Source organism: Bos taurus, chromosome 26 (genome assembly GCF_002263795.3).
Source record: "Bos taurus isolate L1 Dominette 01449 registration number 42190680 breed Hereford chromosome 26, ARS-UCD2.0, whole genome shotgun sequence".
NCBI lineage: Eukaryota > Metazoa > Chordata > Mammalia > Artiodactyla > Bovidae > Bos > Bos taurus.
Genome location: NC_037353.1, coordinates 8,712,693 through 8,734,101, shown reverse-complemented (window position 1 = coordinate 8,734,101; position 21,409 = coordinate 8,712,693). Strand labels below are relative to the sequence as shown.

At 42.6% G+C, this 21,409-nt stretch overlaps 1 protein-coding gene across 35 annotated transcripts in view; it reads left to right on the top strand.

Moving 5' to 3' along the window:
* The window catches only part of SGMS1 (sphingomyelin synthase 1), a 323,882-nt gene that overhangs the window by 290,361 nt on the left and 12,112 nt on the right, over window positions 1–21,409 (top strand). For all 35 annotated transcript variants that reach the window (NM_001206135.2, XM_059881886.1, XM_005225396.5 and 32 more), the window contains one exon: window positions 9,220–9,337. In NM_001206135.2, coding sequence (NP_001193064.1) covers window positions 9,220–9,337 — 118 coding nt within the window. The remainder of the gene's footprint in view (window positions 1–9,219; window positions 9,338–21,409) is intronic.

Sequence of the window (21,409 nt, the reverse complement as noted above, 5' to 3'; positions counted from 1 at the left end):
ATGGTGCCTAAGATAAATAATGCTAACATCTGGTTTCATATTTGGCTTAATATTTTCCTGTATGCTCATATAGGTGTAATCTGTATATGTGTGTATTTTTAGTACCATATTTGCCTTGTATTTTACAATGTGCCTCAGGATCATCTCTGTCCCTTTCTCTTAAAAAATCGTCATGGATGTCTGTCTAAGTATTCATGATCTTATTTAGAAGTCATTGCATCTGTCCCTCCCAGCCTGTTTGTATCAGGGCAGTGGCAGTTAAGCATCAGTTATACTGTAAATCTTAGTTTAAGATAATCTACAGGCACCTATTGACTTGAGGTGAGTTTGGCCAGGTTACTTAACTACTTGTAGTAGCATTGTTTCCTCATCTACAGAATGGGGACAATAAAAATAGTGCCCGTCTCAGCGTCGTTGTGCCGATGGAGTGAGATATATGTATGGAGCACTTAACGAGTCCTTGGTGCCCTCCTGGTTCCTGTGCCTGCCCCGCCCCCGTTCCCATCTTACCCTCAGTCGGTCAGTGCTGTCCGACTCTGCAGCTCCACGGACTGTAGCCCACCAGCCTCCTCTGTTCACTGGATTTCCTGGCAAGAATACTGGAGTGGGTAACCATTTCCTCCCCCAGGGAATCTTCCTGACTCAGGGATTGAACCCACATCTCTCGCATCTCCTGTATCTGCAGGCTTCTTCTTTCCCCCTCGCACCACTTGGGAACAGCGTGTCTGTCTTCCCCCGACTCTCAGGCCAGACGTCTCGGTCACCACGTCTGGTCTTCATCCCCCCACTTCTCACCAAGTCGCTGCCCTGCAGTCACTGGTGCCGTCTCTTGCCTGGGTGGTTACAGGAGCTTTCTCCCAGTCTGCTTCCATTCTTGCTCCCCTTACGTCATGTGTCAGCTCCGCAGACAGAACGTGTAACTTCACAAGTGAGTGGGTGTGTGTGACCCTTCCTCATCTCATTACAGCGTTTAGGTTGGAGGTGCTTATGGTGACCAAGGAGGTCCTCCCAGACTGCAGGTCATCATGTCCTGCTTCCCCCTGACCCTCCTGCCAGTCTCCAGTGCCCTCACGTACTGACCTCTGTTTAGAATCTCCTTCCGAAGAAGGCGCTGCGGGGCTGGGGGTGGGGGCTCAGGATGGAGGGCTGAACAAATGTATACCTGTGGCCGATTCATGTTGATGTGTGGCAGAAACCAGTACCACATTGTAAAGCAACTACCCTCCAGTGAAAATGAATCAATTAATTTTTAAAAAAAGAAAAAGAGAATCTTCTCCCACAGATATCCTCATGGTTAACCCTCCTCACATGTAGGGACATTCTCTGATCAACTTACCCCCAATCTGTAACGTCCTATCCCCCAGTGACACTCTCGCTTAATTTTACCCTTTAGAATTTTCCCAGCATGCTCTATATTTTACTTATATGTTTATTGTCTGCTTCCTCTCCTAGAATATACATGCCGTAAGGCCAGCTTTTTGTCCATTCAATTCACTGCTGTAGTCCCAGAATAAGGCCTGGCACATACGCATGTTCATTAGGAGAGTAAATAAATAATAACAGCAGCTAACATTTATTGAGGATTGCACTGTGCTGATTACTATGCCTGCTGCTGCTGCTGCTAAGTCGCTTCAGTCGTGTCCGACTCTGTGCGACCCCAGAGACGGCAGCCCACCCATCCCTGTGATTCTCCAGGCAAGAACACTGGAGTGGGTTGCCATTTCCTTCTCCAATGCATGAAAGTGAAAAGTGAAAGTGAAGTCACGCAGTCATGTCTGACTCTTAGTGACCCCATGGACTGCAGCCTACCAGGCTCCTCCGTCCATGGGATTTTCCAGGCAGGAGTACTGTGCCTAGAATTTAATAAATGTTAGCCATTGGTGGTGATGTATGTGCTTATGCTGTTTCTAGAAACCAACCCCCTGTTAAAGCAAAAGTGTTACTATCAAGGGTGATCCATGAGCTTAAGGGCAAACATGAATTGTTGAGTTCAGCCAGCTGTAACTGAACAGACATTAAGAATGTGATTCAGGGTGGGTAAGTTTTCATGAAGGAAGGGAATGAGGAAAGATACACATATTTGCATTATGTGTACACACTCATGGGCTTCCTAGGTGGTGCGGTGGTAAAGAATTCACCTGCCAGTGCAGGAGATGCAAGAGACTTGGGTTCAATCCCTGGGTCAGGAAGATCCCCTGGAGGAGGAAACGGCAACCCACTCCAGTATCTTGCCTGGGAAATCCCACGGACAGAGGAGCCTGGTGGGCTGCAGTCCATGGGGTCACAGAGAGTCGAACACAACTGAGCACGCACGCACACACAATTACATGTATTTGTATTATACACAGGCATGTATGTATGCACACATACTATTTTTGCTAATAGCCTGAAATACTAACAAGAAAGGTAACTTCTTCTGTTTGATACATACGTGTGCTGCGGTTTCTGGAGGATGCTTGATTGTGATTCTTTTTAACTCTCTCACATAGACCATACAATCTTAGAGGGTAATATTTTTTTCTTTATCTCATGTTACAGTCTATATTTAACTCAGGAAATAAATTTTTTAAGGTGGCTTTAGTGCAGACAGTTTTATCATCTGATCTGTTCTTTACAGATTCCCTAAACCAGTACAGATCATTTTCTAAATCTAATCATCTGTTGCATTATTTTGCAGATCTTTTACATGAGGCTTAGAAAAAAATATAAGTCGGTACCTTTTTTTTTTTTTAACTTGACAGCTTTGTTAGTGAAAACAGCAGCTAATCAAAAGTATTATTATTGTTGTTTAGTCGTACGTGACTCTTCGGGGCCCCACAGACTGTCACCTCACCCCCTCACCCCCACCCCCTCCACCCCCAACCGGCTCCTCTGTTCTTGGGTTTTTCCAGGCAAGAATGCTGGAGTAGGCTGCCATTTCCATCTCCAGGGGATCTTCCTGACCCAGGGAACTAACCCACATCTCCTGCATTGGTAGGCAGATTCTTTGCCAGGAGTCAAAAGGGAAGCCCAATTGAAAGGATAAAGACTTGGTTTTTGTTGGTTTTTGTTGGTTTTCTTTCTTGACTGACTCTCTGGCCCCAGGCTAGAGAGTCTTTACATCTTGATTCTTCCTTCTGTAAAATGGGATGACAGTATATGCTGAACAGTAATGTGGTTAAAATAATTAATACCAAAAATGCAAAGGTCTCTTTGAGTTGAACTTTTGTAAGGCGGAGGACTGTGCTTTACAGACTCATTTCTGAGCTGGGTGCATAGTTCCATCTCATTCTCCTGATTCGCAAACTGCCATCCTCCTGTGTACACACTAGGAAATAGTAAATGAGTTCTGTATTTCCCCGGAGAGCATCTATTTTTACTTTTCTGTTTATTCTGCTTTCATTCTATGGCATTTATTCTTTCCTTTTTGTTTTACAACCCCTTCCTTGGGACTTTCCTTCTTAAAGTATGAAATTAAGCCCTGGGTTTTCGTGATCCATCGTCTGGAGAGTTGTGACTCCTGTGATGGGTAGAAAGGCCAGAAGGGCCTTGAGGGCAGTGAGGAGACAAGGGAGGCCAGGGAGAAAGATGGCAGGACCCACAGCCCTGCTTGGATGAATGCAGCCATCTTGACAACTGCTGTCAGTTAAAGTGTAGGAACGATGCAGAGTGAAGGACTGGTGAGCGTCAGCAGAGGTTATTTCCAGCAGAGGAAGGAGTTTAAAGGACAAACATTTGTGGGAAGAAGCAGGAAAGCGCTATCAGAAGTAGTAAGAAGTGAAGCTCTAAAGCATAGAGCTGCGGGATATTGCCCATGTTACAGGCACCGTCAGAAGTCTCACTAGTACTAAAACATAAGTAAGGAGCAGCTTTCTTTAGGGGCATTCTCTGATAGAAGGGACGAAGGCCTCTGTTGATAATGGTAATCCCAATTTCACTATTAAAAAATACCATAAACTAGAAACCAAGTTTTGAAGTGATCTGGAGAATGAAGTGGCTCTCACCAGTTGGAAACTGGTAGGAAGCTGCATGCAGAGCTGTTATATGAGCTAGGTGGTTTGGGTAACAGGAAAGGCCAGGCAAAGAGATTTGCTGGCAAAAACAAGATACTTGGTGAGTGGAGCCTCTTTGGCCCAGGGTGATAGAATTCATATCTGCGAGATAAAATGGGAAGTAGCTTGGGCTCATGTGGAGAAGAGCCCGTGATGGGAATTGGAACGTCAGATGATGACAAGCGGTTACCATAATCCAGGGAATCCCAGGGCTAGTAGCCAGGAGTTAAAGGGAGGAAAACAGATTTAAGAAACTTGTTGGCGTTAGCTTCAGCAGAGTGTGGGCATGGGAGTGGGAGGCTCTGAAGAAAGGGAAGTGGGTGAAGGTGGCCCCAGGTACCTTTTTTAGAGTCGGTGGTCTGTCAGAAACCTGACAACGGGCAGTGTTTCCAGGGTCCGGCAGAGGGCATGGCTGGCACAGAGGTCTGCCTAAGGTGGAGGGACTTGGTGCGATGTGTTCAGTCGCACCAAGGGCATCAGACTGAAGTTTAGGAATGATGGGGAGAGCAGAGGGAGGGGAGCTTGGCCCAGATCATCTGGGGCCTCGTGGGCTTGGTAAAGGATTTGGATTTTATTCAAAATATATTTGGCAACTATTGGGGGGGTTTTAAAGGGTGTGCTTTATTTAACTTTTAAAAAAGATGATTCTGGCTTCTCTCTGTAGAAAGGCTTTTATGGAGGTACAAATGGAATTAGGGACAGTAGGTCAAAGGTCACAGTAGCAGTTCAGGTGAGACAGAATGTTGAGAAGTAGATAACATCTCAGCACAGTGTGTTAGTTGCTCAGTTGTTCTGACTCTTTGCAACCCTATAGACTATAGCCTTTCAGGCTCCTCTGTCCGTGGAATTCTCCAGGCAAGAATACTGGAGTGGGTAGCCATTCCCTTCTCCAGGGGATCTTCCCGACCTAGGGATTGAGCCCAGGCTGTCACATTGCAGGCAGAGTCTTTACTGTCTGAGCGACCAGACTGATCAGTCATTGGAGGGATGTAAGCAAACCTTACTGGGCACAGACTGTGCAAACAATAATGGAAAATGAACAGTTTCCTGTTTGATACCTAGAAGAATCTTTTTCAGTACTTTAATAACTAACAGCTTATCATTAAAATAACTGTCAAAAATGCTTTGCAGAGGTCTGGGTCAATATGAAATATGACTTAAAACCCTAAGTGAAAAATGTGAGTTAGGTAGATTTTGTAACTTAAATGAGATCGAATGTTGGCTCATCTATTGGTTCACAGCAGTGTAGTCTCAAAATAAAATTGGGATTTCTTACACAATCTGAAGCCATTTCCTGAACCTTTTTGTCTTGGGTAATATATTTATATTTCAGCTTAAATTATCTGAACTGCAGTTTTCCCATCTGTAAAATAAGGGTCATAGCATTGCAATGCAGGTTGTTCTAAGAGCTAAATGGCTCAGAGTTTGGCATAGAGGAGGAATTTGGCAAAACCCTAGTTACTGTTAATAACAGTCTGGGGAAATTCTTCAGTAGCATTTCTCTGAATCATAAGGAAAATATCCTTTTGCTGGTTAGGAAGCCAGTTTCCAAGGAAGTTAATTGAGATGATTCAGTTCATCAAGCTGGCCTTTGTGAAAGGCAGAGCCAGCATCTGTGTGTAGATGAGCTGGAGACGCCGTGTCCCTCGGCAGTACCGGAAGGACCTGAACCGTGTGCGCTGGCTTCCGTGGCTTCTCCGGAGACGCGGGGCCCCCGATCCTTGCCCACAGATTCGTGTGCCCTCCCCCTTGTTGATCGCCTCCTGCTTTGGAATTGTCACTTGGATGCACTGCCATGTCTCAGGACCTGTTTGTTTCTAAAAGTCAGTAACTTCTCAGGAGCTGGGAGAGCAGGTCTGAGCGCTGAAAGAACTATGCGTATTCTGGTTGTGGCTTAGTTGAGAAAACTTGTGGGAAACAATGGAACTTCCCAGTATTTTCCTTTTACTCTCCAGTGTATTCATTTCTTTCTTCGTTTTTCCTTTAGAACTTTATAGACTATCATTTCAAATGCCAAAAACAATGTAGTACTGCTCTTTTAAGCCTATATTTGGTGTAGTAAGTGATCAGGTTCTGAATACTCTTTTCTCTTTTGAGTTGGGAGAATAAAAAGTTTAATAAAGTTATTCTGAACATAGCATACTCTTCTTGCAGATCTTAAAAAATATTAACACTTTTATTCATATTTCTTTATGTATATATTTATATATTTTTTTTATATATATATATATATATCCGATTTAACACGTATGTTTTTCTTTATGTCAGAGAAAGTAGTAATGACCCTATTACTCAACTACTTGGGAGAAGAATAGATAACCACGATCATACACAAGTGTCTATGATATGACAGTCATTGCAGAGTGTGAGCAGATAGGAAATAGACTTCTTTCTAACACGAAAGAGACATTTCCCATGTGAGAAGAACGTAACTGTGGTTTTGAGAATTGTAATGTGCGTCTTGTCCTTGGCATTTGCTTAATCTCTAGAAATACCTCATTAATGTTTCTTCTGTGCCTTTTTTGTTGCCTTAGTTACATTTTTAACTATTTTAGATCTTTAAAAAAAAAAACACATCTTGAACTTTGAAACTTAAGAAAGAATTCTACTGTGTGAAATTCTTTGATTAAGTAAATAATACCTTAACAGGATACAAGATTTTGAAACACTTTTATATATATATATATATATATATATATATATATCTCCTGCTTTCTAAAGTGCACAGTAGGAAATTCTTGTTTAAAATTATGCACTGAAGATACTCTAAGCATAATTTCAAAAAAGATAAGTAAATGCCAAAGATGAGAAGATTCTCAGTAACAGCCACTTCCATCTCGTCTCCGTGTTAATGTTGACGACGTCACATGGGTGTGAGTCATCTGATTTTTTCACTTCAAAGAGTAAATGTGACTGAACCTTTAATGTTTGTTACCTTTAAAATGTTTTGCTTTGTTTTTTTGTAAACAAAAACTTTTCTCATCCTCTATCCTTTTTCTGTATACCTCATTCTCAGGTAATCCTGAGTCTTTTCACTGCTATTCAGATGTGACTCAGGTTTGAGCTATGGAAATAGGTGGTTTGTGCATGTATATGTCTCGTGTGCACCGTGAAACCATCAGGCAAAGTGATTTTAAGGTAAAAATATTCATCAAAATGGAGCGATAGCCGTCATTCTGTTTCTCTTCCTCTGAAGAGAGAGACTGGCGTATCTAAATAGACTGAACAGTTTTCTGTTGTAGATGTTTCTTGTATCATTCACGTAAAATTGAAAGTAATTTCTGTTTCTTTGAACAGGATGGCGTGAGAGGGCATTTTCTTTTTGAGAAAAATGATCATTGTATCTTACAATGTAAAATTCAGTTGGTTATTTCAGGTATTTTGATCAGACGTTTATAATCTAGTAATGTGATCTAGTATTGTCCCTCTGTATATGGCTTAATTATACCATGCTTTTCATAATTCCTGGAATTAGAGGCACATACCTTTATAAAAGACAGCTTTGTACTGAATAAATTCTTGTCCTTGGGGGTGACAAGCACAGCTTTAATAGAAAATAAGACATTTCTCTGTGGTAAGCAATGTTTGGACCCGGTGTCTAAAATTGGGGTTAAGAGTCACAAGACCCGAACCGTACCTTTACAACCTGAGGACCTTACATGGACTGTGTAGTTATGAATGGAACACCAATACGGTCACATGGATTATTTTTAAATTAATTTTCAGTCAACCAAGTGACATACCACTTCATCCCTCTTGTTAAAAAGTACAGATAACACAGATACTCCTCCAACAACCAGACTCCAGTAGGAATGTCCATCCTGTATAAAAATAGAGCTACATTGTACAATTATGGAGCGATTAAGTGTTCAGTATCCTCAGAGGAAAGCCTGTTCATTGTTTCTAGAAATATTTGTGTTTAAGTCAGAATGCCCTGGGCCAAGGAAAAACTTGAACTTCTCAAAGTTGAGGAGGAGGAGACCCACAGGACTGAGATTTTGGCCTGTGGCAAATCCCATGGATGGAGGAGCCTGGTGGGCTACAGTCCATGGGGTCGCTGAGGGTTGGACATGACTGAGCGACTTCACTTTCACTTTTCACTTTGATGCATTGGAGAAGGAAATGGCAACCCACTCCAGTGTTCTTGTCTGGAGAATCCCAGGGACGGGGCAGCCTCACACAGAGTCGGACGTGACTGAAGCAACTTAGCAGCAGCAGCAGCAGCAGAACAGGCTAGAACAGGTTGAAGTAGAGAGGGAAGGAACATTCTTGTCCAAGGAGACACTGAAGTTTGTACAACTTAATCTAGTTAAAGCCAAACCTACGTGAGACTTACTGTTACGAGAAGCTATCAGACTCAATATACATGCTCATGTGTACCCATCAAATAATTTCACCAGAACCACCAATAAATTTGAAATGGAAAAGATGCCTAATTCTTGCTTATTTGGTTATTCACCCACGTAATCCATACACTTGATGACTACCATTGTGCGTAAATGGCAAAGATTGTCCATTCCTTATTTCTCATGTTCTTATCCCTGGTTTACAGACTAGGAAACTGATAGAGAGTGTCAATAGCCTATCCCAAGGCCACACTGTTAGGAGAGAGAGGTGTGGGTTGGATGCTGTCATTCAGACAGGCTCTTTTCTTGGCATCATGCTTCTTTGGAGATCAGCTAAGATAAACAGTTTCTGGGATATACAAGTCCAGTGGTTTAATGCCTTTGACTCACTAAATGTCAGAAAAGTTTTGAATTCTCTTGGCATAAATTCATTACAATCTAATATCATTGTAATTTTCTGAACATCTTCTTTTTTATGACAGAAAAGACACTCCCTAAATGTTTAACCACAGACCCTGACTCAGCTCTGGCCCATCAGTTTAAACCCTCCTTGTCCATCAGTTGAATGTCAACTGGTGTTTCAGGCCTCAGGAAGCCCCATTAATAGCAGTGCGGAGTGTTTTAAACTCCCTTGACCTTAAAGTTAATGTAAAACAAACAAACAAAAAAACACAGTATCATTCTCAAAAGCTTCACCTTAATCTGCTCTTATAGTTTCAGCGTTCTGATAGCAATGTCTCAGGTTGTTTGGGGGTTTGTTTGTATTGTTGGAGCACTGAAAACTTCAATGAACCTGCAGAATTTGCTGACTGAGTGTCTGCCCTGTTTTTCCCTTTTTCTAGGTCTATTATTAGCAGAAGATTTTTCTGCATAGTTGGCACGCTGTACCTGTATCGGTGTATTACAATGTATGTAACCACACTCCCAGTGCCCGGTATGCATTTCAACTGCTCTCCGAAGGTAAAGCTTTCCTCGCTGTAATTTCCCATTTTGTTTTTTCTCATCCTGTTCAGGGGGTCCTTTGATTTAGGCCAGAGGTGAACATTTCTTTAGAAGCAACCCCCCTCGCCTTCATCTGGGAACATTACTGAGCAATACAGTTAGGTGACGCCACTCCTCAAAATTCCCAGACCCTGCCAGCGCTTCCCAGCTGGGGGAATATGTGGTCTACTTAGTTTGATGGAAGCAGTTCAGCTTTGTGTGTGGGTGTAGCTGTTTGGTTTCCTGCCAAACTTTTAAAATATCATTCGCTCCCTTGTTAACAGCTCCACAAGCTTTTATATGCTTTTACCCTCTCTTAGATGGAAAGTTCAATTTCAGATAATATTTTTTCCTTCTTTCTATTAAGCCCTACAGTGGGGATGCAGAAGAGCAGAGCCAGAGACACTCTTCTTGTTTCCTTGCGCCCTTTTGTTGTTGCTCTTTGCGACTCCATGGACTGCAGCACGCCAGGCTTCCTTGTCCTTCACCATGTCCCAAAGTTTGCTCAAACTCATGTCCTCCACCCACCAAATAAGATCTCGCCTCCCTGGTGGGGCACTTCACTGTCCTGATCTTCTCTAGTAGCAAATAAGCTTTTCTTTAAAATAAACTATTCCTCTCTCACTGTCTCTACCTTCCCATCAGATTCACCTAACACTCCTTACCCCAGCCTCTGCCTTGGCATAATTTCAACTGGGAAGATCTTCCTAACTTTATGAAAGAATTAGCAGGAGATTTAGTTTTTAAAATGTTTAACTTCATGAAAGCTCTTCAGTGCAAAAAGAAGTAGAAGCAGCTCATTTCCTCAATCTGGGTGGGAGAAAATGTGGAATGCTGTGATTGTATGTTTGAAATGTTTGGAAGCATTTCTTTGTATCACACTTGTGCTAGTGAAACACCCTTTCAGTTTCATTCATTTGCCCTTGTGTTCCTTCCATAAGAGACATTCTTTTTGATAGAATCTTGGAAGAGGGCTGGAAAAAATCAGTCCCTTGAAAGAAGGATTTTTAAAGTGGTACTTTATCATTTGAAATTTTGGATTTGTTTAGGTTGCTTGCTTATTGTGGGTCCCCTTCCTTCCTAGACGTAACACATGTGCTCAGAGGTATCTCGTTTCTTACTCCACTCTTGCATTCTTGCTGCAATCTGTGTCTGTAACTAGAGAAGCCACCCTAGAGAAGGAATGGTCCCGAGGGTCCATTGTCTCCTTCAGCAGTACTGCCTCCCTGCACCCCCTTCTTGCTCTTCAGCCCTTCTAGAGAAAGCCAGGCTCATATCTTCTTTATCCTCAGTGAGAACTCTTTGGCGCTTGCCTGAAGCTCCTGACTCATAGGAAGTTTCTTGTTGTCACTGAGGATCCAGTGAAGTAGACTCCCTCGGTGAGGCTGGCTTGACAAGCAGTGTGTTTTCAGTAGTCAGCTGATTGATGGTTTAGTTCAATCCTTTATATATATATATATATATATATATATATAATCTGTGCATGGGAAGTTTTTCCACCAGGGAGCATGTCATACCAGTTTAGGTACAAGTGGAGTCTGGTCAAGCCCGTGTTGAAGATAGACCCAGCAGCAAGGAGTCGTGCTGTATAGCCTTTCTCCCAGATCCGGTTGCAGCCTGTTTCTTCTTAGGACCCCTGCGGCTCCACTAGTCACCAGCAAAGCCACTGTTGGTTAGCACTGGCACTTACATCTTGAGTCATCAGCAAGTCTAAACCAAGATCCGGCAGGTAAAAATAGATTGTGGGTTTTCTTGGTAAAGATAGAGGTTAACAGGAACTGTGTGCCCAACCAAACCCAAACATGTCACTTGCTTATCACGCTGCCAGAGACCCCAACTAGGGCCATCTTTCTGTGACAGTCTTCTGGACATTGGAGTCTTTAAAGTGAAGTATACAGGAGGGAGTGAAATGTTAGCAAAAATTATGAGTAAAAACTCATTAAATCTAATTCTTTTGTAGAACAGAACTCATGGAAGAATGGGTTCAAATGACAGTTTTTTATTCTGAAATTTTCCAACTGTGTCCCAAGGAAGAGAAACCAGTATAAGGAACCTTCATATACTAACACCCAGATTCAGTTCTTATCAAGATTTGCTTACATTTGCTTCATCTTACTTTCTTTTTTTCTTTTGAAGTATTTTAAAACAAATCCCAGACAATGTTACTTCATTGCTTCATTCACATTTAATATGCATCTAAATTTTTGGACATTTTAATTCTGTTGATACTTCAGCACAATTAACCGTAATTTTTTGGTACTGGCAAGTACTAGTTCATGGAATATCTTGATTGTCTTTAAAAATGCCCTTTTTAAAAAACAGTTTGTGTCAATTAGTGTAAATTAGGATCCAAAGACTGTATATAACATTTAGTTGTTCTGTTAAGTCTTTACATTCTAGAGCAGTTCTTTCTTCCCCACCCTGCTGCTAAGTCGCTTCAGTCGTGTCCGACTCTGTGTGACCCCATAGACGGCCTCCTACCAGGCTCCTCTGTCTCTGGGATTCTTCAGGCAAGAACACTGGAGTGGGTTGCCATTTCCTTCTCCAACACATGAAAGTGAAAAGTGAAAGGGAAGTCGCTCAGTCGTGTCTGACTCTTAGCGACCCCATGGACTACAGCCTACCAGGCTCCTCCGTCCATGGGATTTTCCAGGCAAGAGTACTGGAGTGGGGTGCCATTGCCTTCTCTGCTTCCCCACCCTACCCTTTTTTAAATCCCATCAGTAACTGGTAGAGATCTAGCAGTTGTCCTGTAGAAGACACCACATTCTGGATTTGTCTGTTTGTTTCTTTGTAGTTCAATAAACTTCTTCCTCTCTCTTCCATATTTCCTCTAAATAGAAGCTGTCGTGGAGACTTGATTCAGTCACTTTAATTTTTTGGCGAGAACACTTCATGGGTAAACAAGGGTGATTTCTGAAGCTAGACAGAAGCGTTGGAAAAGGTCTTGAAGGCTTGGTGGTACCTCTTGGAGTCAGATCAAGCCTAAGAAATTGGAGGTCAGACAAGGGCCAGAATATCGCAGTGGGGAACAGTGTCCAAAGGGGATTGCTAGAGAGATCCCAGAGACCAGGTTTGCCTGCCTTGGAGCCATAGCTGGGGCTGGGTTAGTCAGAACAGAAATGAACCTTACTGAAAGTCATCCAATCCACTGTCTTGATATCCTCACCCCACCATCTTAATCAAATTCTGTCTGAACCTTTGCACAGAGAGGGAGTTATTACCTGTAACAGTGCAAACCTGCCCAGCAGTAGAAAGAGTGCTGGGGTCAGAGTGAGGGTGATGTCAGCCGGCGCGTGCTAGTTGTGTGGCAGTTGCGTCTGACATCTCAGAGCTTCGGTCCCTTTGTTGGCAAGACAGGGCTTACGACACTTTTTGTATCGTCATAAGGAATTGTGAGAGTGAAAGACGGAAGTGAATACACAGGGTCTGTCGCTGTAAAATGCTGTACGGAAGGAAGGAGGCTTTTGGTGTCGCTACCATGCTTTCACCCCTAGAGTGTGGTCCATCCCCTGAAAATGTACTTACCATGCATGAAGCACCTGCTGTGACTGAGGTGCTGGAGAGCAAGGGCGAGCAGTCGACGGAAGTCCCTGCCTTTGTGGAAAACGCCTGAAGACCACCTCAGCCAAACTTGCATCTTATATAATGTGGGAAATGCTGTTATCTGAGGGCCTTAAGCTAAGCCACTGGCCCTAGGGATAGAGAGGAGGAAACCAATCTAAGCAGCTGAATCAGTGCAGCTTCGCAATACATTTGATACAGGGAATGAGGAGAGAAAGGAAGGATTTCAAAGGTGACTTTAGATTAAACAAATAGAGATTGAGGTACTTGTGAGACATCTCACTGGTGGTATCCAGACCAATGAATAGTGTGCGTCTGAAGTTGAGAGTGGAATCAGTGCTAGAAATGAAATATTTGTGATTCATCATACCCTGGATGGGATGGATATGGATGAAAAGGCCAGAGACAGGACACAAAAGTACGAGGCTTCCAGAACTGGGTATCCCCTGACTTTAAACACCATCCAAGGCCTGTTGGCTGGTGGATACTCTTAATGATTATCAATTATCATTAAACTCCAAGGGTAGAGAGTTGATCTTTAGAATATGATTTCGTTTAACATAAGTGTGTGAACTTAAACTTGATTCTGTCATCATACAAAGCTCCATAATTAGTATATTTTAATTCTTCTCTTAATGCCCATTCTCAAAACGCATGGCTTCTAAGAAAAATGTTCCAACAGGTATACAGTATTAATTATGAACATCGTCCCTAGTGCTCATTCATTTGATGGCAGTGTTCTCTTTACTTCATAAAAATGTTACAGCTCAGGGAAGTAATTGTTCTGTGAAATGATGAGGTGAGGAAGAGGAGGCATGTCATCAAATACTCCTGTAACAGAGATGAGCTGCTGGGGCGTGGGAAGGGAAGGAGGCATTCCCTTCCTGGGTCAGGAGCTTCTGGGAGGCATTCGACTAGTGTCCCAGTATGTGATGTGCTGGGCTTAGGAGGTGGCCAAGTTTGTGACCCTTTGATTACCCCTTGTTAATTATCTCAGCACAGCTTTTCTCCAAGGAGCATGTATCCAAACCAGAAAACATCCTCTTGTCATCTTTTCCAAGTTTCTAGGATTCCGTTTTTAAAAACAAACAAAAAAGCAGAAGCATTCTTCTGTGTCCTAAGACTTCTGTAAGAAAAAATGTTGCTGTTTTAGCAGACTCGTCAAGAAAAGGAAAAAAAAAATCCAAATCTACCCCAGGCCCCAGATATACGGATACACTAATGTTATTGAAAGAGAGGGTATAACTTATGCTGTTAATCACATGTGTTAATCGAGTGGCTGCGCTTTAAAGTGAGATTCACGTTGGTTCTGTTATTTGGTCTCCACGGTGACCTTAGATTTGAAAACCTTCAAAACGAGAGAGTTATGTTCCTGCCTGGGTACTTAGCTGGCTAGGGCCTTAATCTGACATGGTGTTTTCAGTGAAATAATTCTCTTGAACTGCAAAGATATGTCTTTTTATTTTTCCTTTCAACGTACATGAACATAGCCCACTGTTGGACAAGGATTATGTTTGGGTGTCATCCGAGAGTAATTGTTAAGCGGAACAATAAAATACACATATAATAACAGAGAGATCTTCGTATTCTTCACTGCCACTCTCAGCTTTTTGTGTGTGTGTGTGTGTTGCACAAATTAGAACGATCAAAGCACTCCTTCAGTTCACTGCTAAGCCACGGTGTAGTAATTCTCCCTCTCCCGGGTCTCTTTACTGGCATGTGTTCAGTCTTATAAGACACAGGATTCATTGCTTTTCAGGATTTTATTATCTTTTTAAGTTCTTTCCTGCTTTCTTAGGTAACGGCTTGAATGTTTGAAAGCTGCCCTCCTAGCTGCAAATTTTAATATTCTGATTAGCTTCTGCTAACCTTATCTGCATTTGAGAATATGGCTGGTGCTCTGTTACCAAAATAACTTTATGTCATCGCATTGAATTGTGTGGAATTTGAATTGTCACTGCTTGATTTTACCTGATGTTCTGCTTGCCTCCCAGTTTCTTTTTGTCAGTATAGTTTTCATTTTGTTCATTCTAATTTTTTAAAAAAATTCTTGCTTATGATTTCTGATATCCTTCCCCATTCCAAGTCTCCTCATCACTTTCCTTTTTCTCTCTTCACTGTTCTGTTCCTTTTCAGGAATGAAACAGAAAAAATAAAGAAATGTACTAAGTCACACATTTTTTTCTTTAAAAAAAAAAAAAAAAGATGTTTTTTCCTCCATTTTAAAGAAACTCTTCAGTTGTTGCAGAGACATTGTAAAAAAAAAAAAAAATTTATACACTCTCCACCTTATGTTTCAATATATTTCTTAGTTCTTTATGCATATTTTTCTTGCATAGTTCTAATCATGCTTTCTCTGCAGTTATTCCTGTGTCATTATATTTAATGTTTGTTATATGCATTTTTACATGATCTTATAAACCTTCTAAATGGTTTTAGTTTATGAGAAGTCACTAGGGATTGTGAGGCAGAGAGAGTATAGATGACTTCTTTTCATAAACAAGCAGATTGCTGACTTCCATTTTTTTAAGATTCGTCCATTTATTTATCTATTTTTTGGCTGTGCTGGGTCTTCATGGCCGCATGCAGGCTTTCTCTAGTTGCTGCGAGCAGGTGGGCAGCTCTCTAGTTGTGCACAGACTTCTCATTGCAGTGGCTTCTCTTCTGAAACGCAGGCTCCAGGCATGTGGGTCGGTAGTTGCAGCTCCAGGGCTCTAGAACATGGGCTCAGTAGTTGTGGCACACGGGCTTAGTTGCTCCTTGGCATGTGGGATCTTCCTGGACCAAGGATGGAACAGATGTCCCTTGCATTGCAAGGCAGATTCTTAAGCACTGAACCACCAGCGAAGCCCAGATTGCTGATTTCTGAAAAAAGATTTCTAGAAGACTTGTCCTGTGTGGGGTAAACTTTGAGGGTACACAGATGTATCAGTCAGTCACAAAATATGAAGTGAAAGTTGCTCAGTTGTGTCTGACTCTTTGCAACCTCATGGACTATGCAGTCCATGGAATTCTCCAGGCCAGAGTACTGGAGTGGGTAGCTGTTCCCTTCTGCAAGGGATCTTCCCAACCCAGGGATTGAACCCAGGTCTCCCGCATTGCGGGTAGATTCCTTGCCAGCTGAGCCACCAGTAAAGCCCAAGAATACTGGAATGGGTAGCCTATCCCTTCTCCAGTGGATCTTCCCAACCCAGGAATCGAACCAGGGTCTCCTGAACTGCAGGCAGATTCTTTACCAGCTGAGCTACCATGGAAGCCCATATCAAACCAGTCAATCCTAAAGGAAATCAATCCTGAATGTTCATTGGAAGGACTGATGCTGAAGCTGAAGCTCCAGTACTTTGGCCACCTGATGTGAAGAGCTGACTCATTGGAAAAGACTCTGATGCTGGGAAAGATTGGGGACAAGAGGAGAAGGGGGTGACAGAGCATGAGATGGTTGGATGACATCACTGACTTGATGGGCATGAATTGGAGCAAACTCTGGGAGATAATGAAGGACAGGAAAGCCTGGTGTGCTGCAGTCCATGGGGTCGCAAAGAGTTGGACACAACTGAGTGACTGAACAATAACAAATGTATCAGACAAATGGGCATCCAGAAACCGTGAAAGACATGTAACATGTAAGATTACTCTCTGACTACAGTCCCCACTCTAACAGACGTTTGGAGCTCAGTTGCCATGGAAACAGGGAAGAAGGTGGCAAACTCTCCTGTGAGTGTTGGCTGCACTGAGGGGGTGCTGTCCGAGCCAAATCTGAAATGGATGAGAGGCAGTTGGCCAAGTGGAGTTGATTGCTAGGTGGAGAAAACAGAGAGGGTGTGAAAGGGAGTCTTAAGAACGCAGTAAAGTTAGACACACCTGGCATGTGATCCTGTGGGCTGCGTGGCCAGAGATTACGCCAGAGAGGGAAGTTGTGGGCAGATTTTCAGAGGTCTGGTCACTTTTTCCAAGGAGTCTGGCCACAGGAAGCCAAGAAAGGTTGAAGCAGGGAATCTGATGTGATGACATCTGTCTCTTAGAAAGCCATCTCTCCTATAATATGGAAAGTAAGCTATTTGGGAGGTGGGGAAGGAGGTAGACTTCGAGTAGTGCCAGTTTATGTGTACCTGTTTTCATGCCAGGTGTGATTCTAGATGTTTCTTCATTGCATTCTCACAGTCGTGAATGAGAGGAAGTTGCAGTTGGTCCAGAGATGCCAGACTTGCCTGTTGTCCTGCAGGTACTAAGTGGCAGAGGCAAGAAGTTCGGCCTTGTCTCTGTTCCTGGCACTTCACGTGAGGGAGACAGACGAGGCTGCTTTTGTGCAGTTTTTTTCTGAATTTAGAGAAGAGGAAGATCTAGACCAGGGCAGACATGGGGAAGGTGACAAAGGTTTCCTGCATGGCAGCGGCCATCTAGTGTGAAGAGAGAGAGCATTCGCCAAAGATATCCAAATGAGCTGCAGAGCTGACGCTGTGTGACTGCCTGAAGCGCGATCCACAGTACAGGCAGCTGGACGGCAGGGGTTTCATCCCAAGGAAGTTTCCAGATACTGCAGGTCAGTGGATTTGACTCAGAAGCCATAGACCTGCTCGAGAGACTCCCACAGGCCACGTGTGAGACAGTTTGAGCATCACAATGAAATCATGACAGTAATTATACATTAATAAGAAACATTGAAAAAATTAGTGATAAGGGAGAAGAAATTAACTACTAGATATTAAAGAAATACTGGAAATACTAGATATTAAAGAAATACTGGAAATAGCAAGTCTCCATTTTTCAAGCGCTATAGTAATATTTTAAACAAAAATCGTCCATAGATGCTAAAACCATTGGGTGAAAGATGGGGCACCACAATATTTAGATCATTTCAAAAAGTCACATACAGCTTGTTAATAACAAAGGGGCAAAGGTGTGTATTTGATTGAGAAGTCCGTCAGACATTCTGGCGGCCACCTGATAAACCAGCTGTGGGACAAGCGATACCAGACGTTCTTTGATTTGACACATTGGGTAGGGCACATCATTCTGTGTATGCCTGCCAATAGCATTGAACCTGGATTAAAACATAAGGAAACAATCCGATAAAACTAAGTGGAAGGGCATTCTATTAAAAAAAAACAACAACAAAACTAGATTGCACTCTTTAAAAATTGTCATTAAAAAGTGACTGAGAAACTGTTGTAGAACAAGAAAATTCAAGAGGGCGACAGGTACCCTCTATTCATCTCCTCTGATTGGATCCTAGATTTGGGGGGACGCTATACAGGACACTGTTGAAACTGTGGGGGAGTCTGAATAAGGATGTGTGTGAACCCCAGTGGTATTGTATCACTGTTAAGTTTCATGAGTGTGATTATAGAAGAAAATCTCCTTGTTGGCACCTTTAAAGGTGAAGTGTCATAAATATTCAACTTAATTCTCATGAGGCCCAGGGGAAAAACTAGGAGAAAGAGGAGAAGCAAATGTGGCAAACCATGATAATTGATGAGTCTGAGTGAAGAGTCTAAGGATGTTCATTCTTTTCTTTAGATTTACACATTTTCAAAGCAAATATCTGAGGGAATATTTTTTCACTTCATGACCAGGTAGGCTAAAGGACCTAAGTGATAATTTTTGTTGAAGGGAAATATTACCTGACTGACATAATGGAATTTCTTTAATGTGGCAAATAAGTATCTGGATAAATGGAAATCCATAGCTGATGTTTGTTTAAGATTTTATGAAGCTTTTGGTAAGTCTCATTACTGACGGCCATGACAAAATTCTTTACGTTTTTTTCCTGGGGAAAAAGGAGGCTGATTGAGGATTAGTGTTTCACTGCTTGCAATTATTTCAAATGGGCTTCCTGGTGGCTCAGGGGTAAAGAATCTGCCTGCAGTGCAGGAGACACAGGCTTGATCCCTGGATCAGGAAGATCCCCTGGAGAAGGAAATGGCAAACTATTCCAGTATTCTTTCCTGGAGGATCCCATCGACAGAGGAGCCTGGCAGGCTACAGTCCATGGGGGTCACTAAAGAATCAGTCACAACTTAGTGACTAAACAACAAATAAATTATTTAAAGACCCCCTCCCCACCTGGCCTAGCCAGCGTAGGAACTGGTGGTTATATTGGATAATGGGGCAGAAACAAACCCCTCAGAACTTAGTGGAGGGAAAGTGTTTTTTCAGAGTTATATGTCTGGGTTCTAATAGGACAGGCATAGGGGACTCTCCCTACTTCAGATCATTTGAGGTGATATAATATTTGCAGATGAAACAAAATCTTTCCAGGGGTGAAACTAAGTCTTTCAGATTACCATCTGAGGAAGAATTCATAAAAGTGATCACAGATGAACATGCATGAGGCCTCTGTATTTAAAAAGAACAATCCAAATTTCACTTTTTGGCTTCTAGGCATTGAGTTCTCACTTAAGGAACCCCTCGCCAAAAAGATGGACCTAACACGGACATTGTAATGCTGTCTGATATCGTATAGCTCTTTATAATTTTGGCAATCACTTTTGCAAACATTATCTCCGTTTGATGGTGAGGGTTGAGGGTGAGGAGGTAGTGTTGTCACCATTTAACAGATGAGAGAACTGGGGCTAGAGTGGATAAAATGGTTTATCCAGAGCCACCTGGATAGCTGGCCCCAAACTGGACTATGCTCCTTGTCATTCTTTTTGTTTGTTTTGTTTTAATTGGAGGATTCTTGCTTTACGGTATTGTGCGGGTTTCTGCCGTGCATCAACAGCCACGTGTCCCCTCCCTCTTCAGCCTCCCTCCCATGCCCCCCAACCCCTATAGGTTGTCACAGAGCACCGGGCTGAGCTCCCTGCATCACACGCAAATATGAAAGTAAACTTCAAGATCTTTGGAGCCTTCCTCCAATACAGCACAATATAAAGCAAGGAAAGTTAAAATCAAACTGAAAACACCTTGTTTAAGAAGGCAGAAGATACGCAATTTGTTTGTGAAGGATTCCTATGAAAATAGCTTTTATAAATGAGAAGTCTGATTTAAGTGGAAAAGCAATGAGAAATCTTTAGTGAATAAGGAACAAAGTTTTTAAACTATTCAGCTATGTTTAATGGCACGTGTAAAATAAAGCCTGCCTAGCTGATTTTTCAGGGCTGCTGTAAGATGAGGCATTGGTAAGAGGCAATGATTATATTAAAAAGCATTTCCCCTCTTGAGCACTCACTTTCAGCCCGCCCTTCAAGTTACACCAAAGCCCTGGAATCGTGCATTGTTGTTTGATGAGTTTGGGTTCCAGGTTCTCCCTCTCCTGCCAGGAGGTGGTGAAGCATTAAGTGTAAGTGCTGGCTTTTCAGATGTGGTTAAGAGATAGGCAAGTATACAAGGCCATCTGCACAATGAATGGTGTTAACAGCCCATTACTAGAGAGCTGTGTACTCAGCGTTGAAAACATACTTGGGGGAAACCTGTGTTTAGTAACCAAAGGCTCACTGGTTCGAACCCCTCTGGAGTGGTCTTTCTCATTCAGAGGCCTCTCCCTCTGCCTTCTGCTCTCAGTTCCCATGTCCTGTATTGCTTAAGTGCTTTGGCCAGTTTACTTAATTTCTTGACCATTTATTAGAAGTCAAAGAAAACTGCTTTGTTTTTCCTGAAAAGTGATTTTCCTCTGACCCCGGGAGACATAAGCATGTAGATACAAGACCTTGTCACAGCTTTGAAGTGCCCACTGGGAGAGTGCTTGTGTGAACGTCCCCCAAATAGCTGTGCTTTCAGAAATGAACACTTGAAAGCCTCCTGGTGGGGAGGTTACAGCTCCAGGGATACTCCACCCTCTTTCCCACTGAACACAACCCAACACAGGCCGTGATGTCTGGAGCAGCTCTTTGATGACTCTGGAAAATGGTAGGGGCAGAGTGGAGAAGGGAACTGAAATGAGAAGTGAGAAGTAAGGAGAATCCAGCTGGGAGTCTCCTGTTTTTGTTGCTCCTGCTTCTTCCTCTTCCCCTTCCCCTTTCTCCCCTCCTCCCTCTTCCTCCTTTTCCCTCCTCTCTCTTCCCCCTTCCCTTTCCCCATCCTCTTCTGTCATTCTCCTCCCCTCCTCCTCCTCTTCTGTTTTCGTCTCATATCTCCTGCCTATACTCAGAAGCAGCCTACATCTCAGAACTGCACAACTCCAGGGGAATTGAATGGAAGTTAACCTTGGGGCAGAGACTAGGAGAATTTCTACCAATTCCCATGCAAACCGTGCTAGCATGGAGTGTGTACATCCTAGACTTTTTCTGTGTATGTTGTTTTTACAGTGATACTTATACCAAACATTTTGTTTTGTTTTTTTCCTCTTGGTAGAAGAAAGTATTTATGATATTTTACTTACTACATGGTCACTGTATACTTACTTTTGAATAATTTATTTGTTATAATTATGGCCTAGTTCAGTGCGTTTGAATTGCTATAGTATACTTCTGAAGTACTTCGGCTTCTGGTTCATTAGGTCCTGAGAGGGTACAGACACACCTCATTTTATTGAACTTCACTTTGCTA